Below are 7,573 nucleotides of genomic sequence, written 5' to 3' on the forward strand. Positions count from 1 at the left end.
GATAAGCCGAGGGCCTTGTAATGATTATGGAACATTGGCGGACGGGGGAGGAGAATGCAGATCTGTTGCGGGGGCACCGTTCCATTGAAGAATTGTTGTGGATAGGCTGTGCAGGGCTGTGTATACATACTGGGGCTCATAGGGGCGCCTGGCATGGGTGTCCTTCTCACGAGACATCATATCAGGGGCGGCTTGTGGGTACTGGGGGTTACTGGCAGTAAGCGGGTTCTCAACGACGGAATTTCCGTAGTAGAAATTCTCTGCGCCAGCTTTCCCTTCGGCCGTAGGAGGCATGGAAGGGTAGACATTAGGGTATCCAGGGCCAGATGGAATTGAACCATAGCCTAACGAGTGTTGCGAATATGCGCTGGAGAGACGCTCCTCCAACATGCGGTCGTAATACCTGACCACGGTGGATAACTTCGAGTGGAGATCAAGAAGTGTATCTAGCATCAGTGGTTAGCGCTGAATCCACTATAGTGAGAGGAAAAAAAAAAAAGAAAAACAAGTCTCACTACATACCATGTTTGCTCATAGTTTCGCCGTAACTCCGAGCCAATTTGGGACGGAGTGTGCCAATACTCTCATACAACTCTTGGATTTGGGGTTCACGCAGAATGGTGCCCGGAGGTTGGTGTTGTAGCCGATCAACCAGGGCCGCAAATAGATGGATGTTTTCCACCTCAACAGGACTCAGCTCGTATGGATTCTTGGGCAGAGTAGTTGTATTCTGTGGTTGATGGGAAGGAGTCTCCGAAGTCGTGTTCTTTAAAGCCGCGGCATGCTTTTGTTTATGTTCTTCCATATCTCGCAGGGACGCCTCAATGGCGGCTTTCAGGTCTGCATCTTCCTCCTCTTCGGCGGTCGGTTGACCAGAAGGTTTTGGCGGTTCCTGTGCCACCTTCGGCTGCGGTACGTAACCAGAGGACCCCTTATTCTGTGCCTCTTCTAGACTCATTTGGAGTGCTCTCCGTAGGTCGTCATCGAAACCGCCTTCGGCCCTGGCTGTGCGGGGCTCCATGGCACTCGACTTTGTGATCGAATTATTCTTGAAGGAGGTCCGATCGGATAACCCAGACGATTGGGCGGCCTTGGACGTCAACTTAGCGTAGCATCCGTCATCGACCCGGACAGGTTGTAAGATTCCCAGATGGGGCAGCGGTAGAGTTTTGCTAGAGCACTGGGCGTCGAAGACATTGCCGCAGTTTCGACAATGGTGCTTACGGTTCATGAAGCTGAAAGCTGTGCGGCATCGCATACACACATCGGAGTCGATCCACTCGGGCGGCTATAGTGAGGGAAGTTGCGTTAGTTGGAGACGGGTGCAGTGATGCGCATGGAGAGACCACTTACTGCGCTACTTTCCAACATGCTCCCGCTGATCTGTGTCTTGGGGGGAAACCGGAATCCTTCTTCCTGAAGCCTCTGGTACGTCTGTCCAACATAACTCAGGTCCATGCGACCTTGGGCAGCCATAGCCCAGTCCTGGATCAGCTCTAGCATCTTCTCCTTGACCTCCGTGTTGAGCTGGAGACCTTCCGTTTTAAGGAGGGAGACAAGGTTATCCATAAACTCTCGCGACGCAATTTCGGCCAGAAAATGGGTTCCGCCATTTTTAACGCACGTATCCGTGAGCTAAGAAGAGAATTCCTATTAGCATGCACAACAGGATGTTACGAGGCTGCGGTGCGGGGAAGGGGGATCTCACCTTTAATGTCGCCAGCTGTACATTGGGGTTTTTGTTTTCCAAACGGCGTTTCAAGGACCTCATCGCTTCTTTTGGTTGAACACTTTTCGACCGGATGAGATCGGAAATTTCAAGGTTGAGGGCAATGTCCTCTCTACGCTCAGTGTTAATTAGTATGCAGATTGGTGATCATCGCGGTGCTAAGCCAACATCAAGGAAGCTCAGCATGAAGGGCAACATACAAAGAGGATGAAGTAGCTCGTTCTACCTGCTCATCCAGCGGGGATGCTGAGGAAAACCAGCCCGCCATGGTGACAGAGATGACAGGACGGCGGTCTAGTTGAATGTGGGATGAAGGTGTCTTTAGGATCGCTTATGACGTTTGGTCGTCGCGAGGAGGTGGGGAATATCTGCGTAGAGAGGAAGAAATTGGTAGCGACACAGAAAAGAGGATAAAGACAAGACTATGCAGAACCCATGGAGAGATGCAGGATGACGGAGAGGAGGAGTCTGGAGCTGTTAGATTCCAGGCAGATCCGATGCGTCGAGCTGGATAACATGAGGAGGTACCTTACGTAAGACATGTCCGCCGGACTGTGGCGTCATCGTTGAAAGGCGGTGAGTCCCCAATACGGGGACCCAGGTAAAGTACGGTACTGGTACCTGCTTGCCCACTGTGATTGCCTGCCTTTCCCCAGGTACCGTTGACGTACCTCCTTCTGTTGCTGCCTGAGGCTCTACCCCAGAGACAATCGGCGGCGGAGAAAGAAGATCAACCGCTACAACGACGGCCCATCTCTCCATCTCTCCTAGTTCTCTGCCTATCCTCGTCTTCTCCTCTATCTCCCGTACGTCCTTCCGTCAGAGACTCTCACGTTCTTTTCGATGACCACTTAGCTCCCATTCGTTCCGTCTGGTCCCTCTGTGGTTGCCACGCGTCGCTCTCCAACTACTCGGGTCGCCGCTTCGACCTCCGACTCCCGACACAACTCGACTTGTCCCAGCTTCTTTCTGGGTCATGCGTTGGACTAGCTCGGTGTACCCGCTGTAGGATGTTCCCAGATACAGCGGCCCTACCGTCCCCTCCGGATTTCGCGCCATGGGACAATACCAATCCTCGCTCCGAGCCTCATGGCGGCGTCTACTCAGGCAGCAGGCAAAATGGCGGCACAGGATCCTATCAGAATAGTAGCCGTGCATCTCCCATCGGGTCACGACGTCCTCGATTTCCGAATATCAAAGACCTCCAAGACCAGGCCGCCGCTTTAGATGTTAGCGAAACGTCGTCCGTAAGTCCCTCGACGCCCCGCTATATATACCCCGCGCCGACGACACTACTGTTCAACGCTAATTGACAATCCTACAGCTCGATGAGTTGCTGGGCAAGGCACGAGAGGCCATCGGCAAAGCGAGAGACTATGCCGACAATGACGAACCCGATAAAGCCTACGTCCAGTACCTTCGTGCGTCCGAGATCACCATCAATGTTATCCCCCACCATCCCGACTACCGCACCACCGTTACGCAACGTCCTTCATGGTATAAGCAGTTTGCAGACTTGATGATGGTATGAACTCCAGCTGATCTCGCCGTGAACAAGGCCGGGTTTTTGGGTCTTTTTGGATTTCAACTAATTCGGTGAGTCCAGGCTGTACGGACCAAGCAAGGGACGATGGGCGATATTAAGCAACAAATATTGGACGATAACCTCATGAGTAATGTTCAACCGACCAACACACCAGCGCCGACTCGTTCGCGACCAAAATCGGAGATGATACCTGCTGGATACCTGCAGGGGAATAGTACGCGCGGCCGTACGAATGAACCTGGAGACAGTCAAATCCGGATGCCCAGTCCATCTCAATTCCAAGCTGCACCCAGTCTTCAATCAAATCCCAGCCGACATTCAACTCCTGCAGATGAGCTGGCTCAACGGTTTGCTAAGTTGAAGGCATCCCCTCCTTCAGATGTGCCGACTTCATTCGCTGCTGGTCCAAACGGGATAACTCCAACATCAACACCAAGCGATCCGCATTCCCGATCATCCTCTGCCATTCATCAAACGTTACCGAGTTCAAACCTTAGCTCTCCATCGCGACGACCCCTTGGTCCTCGTAGCATGGGGTCATCCACTAGTGTCCCTGGAGTACCGCCAAAGATTCCCCTCAATACTTCGCTGCCGCGTGCACCGGATCCTACATATAGTCCTATATTCACAGTACCATCTCAACCTCCATCAAACCCTCCAAGGACGTCGACAGAGAGTTCGCGTCCCGTCAATCCCCGATACTCGCATCTCGCAAACTCCCCTCGTGGGTCTCCTCATGGAAGCCCTGTTCGGAACGGATTTGACGATAATCCTTATCGGTCACGAACCCCAAATGGCGTACATTCGGTCAGAGAACCTCGAAGCAATACTGCAGATCTGCCACACAGCCACACCGTGACCGCCCACGATTTGCTAGAATACCTTCGAAGATACAATGTACTGTTGATCGACGTGCGTTCTCGAGATCAGTTTGATCATGGCCATGTCTACGCTAAGTCCATCATCTGTATCGAACCGGTGGCATTGAAGGAAAATGTGTCTGCGGAGGAGCTTGAAGAACGCCTGGTCGTATCGCCCGAACATGAACAGTCTTTGTTCGAGCGGCGCAACGAGTTTGACCTGATAGTTTATTATGACCAGACCACCGACTCTGTCAGCTACCTCGCGGGTTCCCCTGTCGGAACGACCGCGCCACATCTTCGGGCCCTCCATGATACGCTTTATGAGTTCAACGCGTACAAACCCTTAAAGGATGGAAGACCTCCGGCGCTTCTTCTTGGGGGGCTTGACGCGTGGATTGACCTCCTCGGTCAGCAGTCCCTTGCTACGTCGTCCACGGCAGCTGTGATGGGCTCCATCCAAAACAAACGGCCCGTCATGCGGCCAGGACGACCCCTGGGACGTGTTCCGACTATGGTCAGTGCTAACTCTAGCTTGGAGGTGCGGAAACGGCGGTTGCGTGAGTATCGGCCATTGAACCCCGAGGAACTCACAGCCTGGATGGAAAAGTCCCGAAATGAGGAAATTGACACCAGCACATACATTGGCGAGGGAGAGTTAACAGAGGAGCCGGAAGAAGAAACTGGGGAAGAAGCGCCTCCTATTTCGCCATTCGTACATACGTATGAGGATTTCCTACGCCGCTTCCCGGAACCACATGCTATCCAACAGTCCATGGTGACACCACTTGCTCGACCACCGGTACCACCAGTACCTAACTACGCTGCACCCGTGCCCGTCGCTCCATCACGGCCTCCGCCTGCCGTCCCACGTCCGAGCTACAGTGGGGTCACTGATGGCCGGCAGATTCAGCCTCCTCTGGAGCGCCAAAACTCGGCCACGAAAACTGCGCTATACACCCCAAGTTCCATGTTGAGTCGACTCAAACTTCCGCGCACGGGGTTGGCCAATTTTGGGGTCACCTGCTACATGAACTCCACCATCCAATGTCTGAGTGCGACGGTCATGCTGAGCAAGTTTTTTATTGATAACCGCTTTCGATACTACGTGCAAAAGAACTGGAAGGGGTCACAAGGCGTCATGCCAGGACTGTTCGCCAATTTGATCCGGTCCTTGTGGAAGAATGACGTGGAAGTCATCATGCCGACTTCATTTCGGAATTTCTGTGGACGACTGAACCAAGAATGGGCCATTGACCGCCAGCAGGATGCCAAGGAATTTTTCGATTTTGTTGTTGATTGTCTCCACGAAGACCTCAACATCAATTGGCAGCGGAACCCGCTGCGGCCGCTGACATTTGAGGAAGAGATGCAGCGCGAAAAGATGCCGGTAGCCAAGGTGTCGCGGATCGAATGGGACCGGTATTGCCATCGCGAGGAATCTTTCATTTCGTCGCTCTTTGCCGGCCAGCACGCTAGTCGGCTCCGTTGCACCACCTGCAAGCGGACATCCACCACATACGAGGCATTCTACAGCATCAGCGTCGAGATTCCGCCATCGGGCACGGGCGATATTTATCAGTGCCTCCGCAGCTACTGTCAAGAGGAGATGCTGAGCGGCGACGAGGTGTGGAAATGCCCGTACTGCAAGTGCGAACGGGTGGCGACCAAGCAAATCATTATCACGCGTGCACCGCAGATCCTGGTAGTCCATTTCAAGCGCTTTTCGGCGTCCAAGACACAAAGCGCCCGCAAGATCCATACGCCCATTGACTTCCCGCTCCATGGGCTTCGGATGGATGATTTTGTGTTTGCATCTGCGCCGCCGGTGTCCAATGACGCGAATGCCGCGGTGCGGCAGGACATGTCGCCGACGGCACCGCCCTTCACCTACGATGCGTATGGGGTGCTGCGACATATCGGATCGTCGATGGGAAGCGGACACTACATCTCGCTGGTTCGGGATGCACAGCGCCAATGTTGGCGCAAGTTCGATGACGACCGGTCGTCGGATTTCAACCCGCGAGACCTCCGGTACAAGGACCGGTTGCAGAACGAACAAGCATATATTGTATTTTACGAGCGGGTGCCCGCGAAGTAGTGGTGATGTGTGAGGCATTTTGGCAATTGCCTGGGGGGCGCATCTATCTTTTCCGGTTCTGTATGGTTTGGAGACATGTGATATGTGTTACGACTTATTATTCCTCCTCATTCTGCATGTTGAGCATGGTCCCTTCAGCGTTTCCACATTCTTGTCTTATATGTATATAGATCAGAATCCCGTTCTCTGCAGAGCATCTAGTTCCGGTCCCCGCGAAGGAATACCGTTCAGAGGGCGAGATTCCGCCGTGGAGGCGGGGAAACGATCCCCGAGTCGGGCAGTTAATCCCGAAGGCGCTACCCGACAGATCAGCCCCGAGGTTACGGTTATGCCTGGGGGCCAGACCGGGAGTTCCCAGGCGGAATTAGGACTGCGGAATGCTAGGTTCATCGTCAGATGGGCCTTCAGCGCACGGGGGGGTTCCGAGATAGAGAGTGTTGAATGCCCTCATTCGTGAGGAGAACCTAGGTTGTTTTTCTAATCTTCATGCGAATCATATGTCACCGAGGAAGATCTACGGTTAACCTCAGGCAGCAATGGTGCCTGGTTGTCCAGGCACAAAGATTATTCAGGTCAGAATAAGAGCATGCTGATTGGTGGGCAGCCCCGTCCCTATCAGGCAATTCAGCATCAAACAACCACCACGACGACACTATTGTACTAGGCATCGACATTGCGCTCAACAGGCGCTGCGGGGAGAACCCCAGCGCGATACGTCCAGCCTGAGGAACCCGGAAACCGGATGATCAGCCAACACCCGAACCCATTCCCCTGCAGCGCCAACGGAAGATATTCACGGCAAACCCGACAGGACCGTTGATGTTGTAGGACTGGATCTTAGTCATCCTACCATCGCTTCGTTTCCTCCTTTCCCAACTTTCCCCGTCGATCCCCTCTTTTTCTCCTCACTCACTCTCTCCCTCTCTTCAGTCCATTCGCCTCTGGTTTTCTGTTTGTTCGTCGCTTCGCCTTCATTCACAATTCGGTGCGTGATCTCGTTCGCATTTCCCCCTCCAGTCGCTCGCATTCATACTAACCGGTTTCCCGTCATCTAGGTGAGTCCAATCACAACACGCTTGTTGGCCTTTACGCAGATCCCCAGCATGTCTTACTTTATGCACCTCGACCTTCCGGGAGACTGACGGATTGTCCCGTCCCTCGCATGCCCGTCAGAGGCGGTGGAGAGCAGGTCATCCTCTCACCGAGCATCCTCACCGGCCCCTTCTCCCTTATCTTCCCGAAGAACCACCACCATCCATCTCACCCATATCACCACCTCCGTGAAAACAACCCCGGCTAACCCAATTCACCCCCAGTCCTCTCCTCCCACCGCAACA

At 53.6% G+C, this 7,573-nt stretch overlaps 2 protein-coding genes across 2 annotated transcripts; one reads left to right on the forward strand and one right to left on the reverse strand.

Annotated features, from left to right (window-relative positions):
* Positions 1 to 24: 24 nt before the first annotated feature.
* On the reverse strand, positions 25 to 1,997 carry vps27 (ESCRT-0 subunit protein VPS27; the record flags this gene model as incomplete). The annotated part of the gene is made up of 5 exons (XM_001215209.1): positions 25 to 446; positions 523 to 1,288; positions 1,354 to 1,635; positions 1,709 to 1,841; positions 1,930 to 1,997. The coding sequence occupies 5 exons, from the start codon at positions 1,995 to 1,997 to the stop codon at positions 25 to 27; spliced, it is 1,671 nt and encodes a 556-aa protein (XP_001215209.1).
* A 742-nt stretch (positions 1,998 to 2,739) lies between these two features.
* On the forward strand, positions 2,740 to 6,236 carry ATEG_06032 (putative ubiquitin C-terminal hydrolase; the record flags this gene model as incomplete). Its single annotated transcript, XM_001215210.1, has 3 exons — positions 2,740 to 2,976; positions 3,054 to 3,254; positions 3,483 to 6,236. 3 exons carry the CDS (start codon positions 2,740 to 2,742, stop codon positions 6,234 to 6,236), a joined length of 3,192 nt encoding a protein of 1,063 aa, XP_001215210.1.
* Between the last annotated feature and the right edge of the window lie 1,337 nt (positions 6,237 to 7,573).

The sequence above is a fragment of the Aspergillus terreus genome, genomic scaffold (genome assembly GCF_000149615.1).
Source record: "Aspergillus terreus NIH2624 scaffold_8 genomic scaffold, whole genome shotgun sequence".
NCBI classification, from domain to species: Eukaryota; Fungi; Ascomycota; class Eurotiomycetes; order Eurotiales; family Aspergillaceae; genus Aspergillus; species Aspergillus terreus.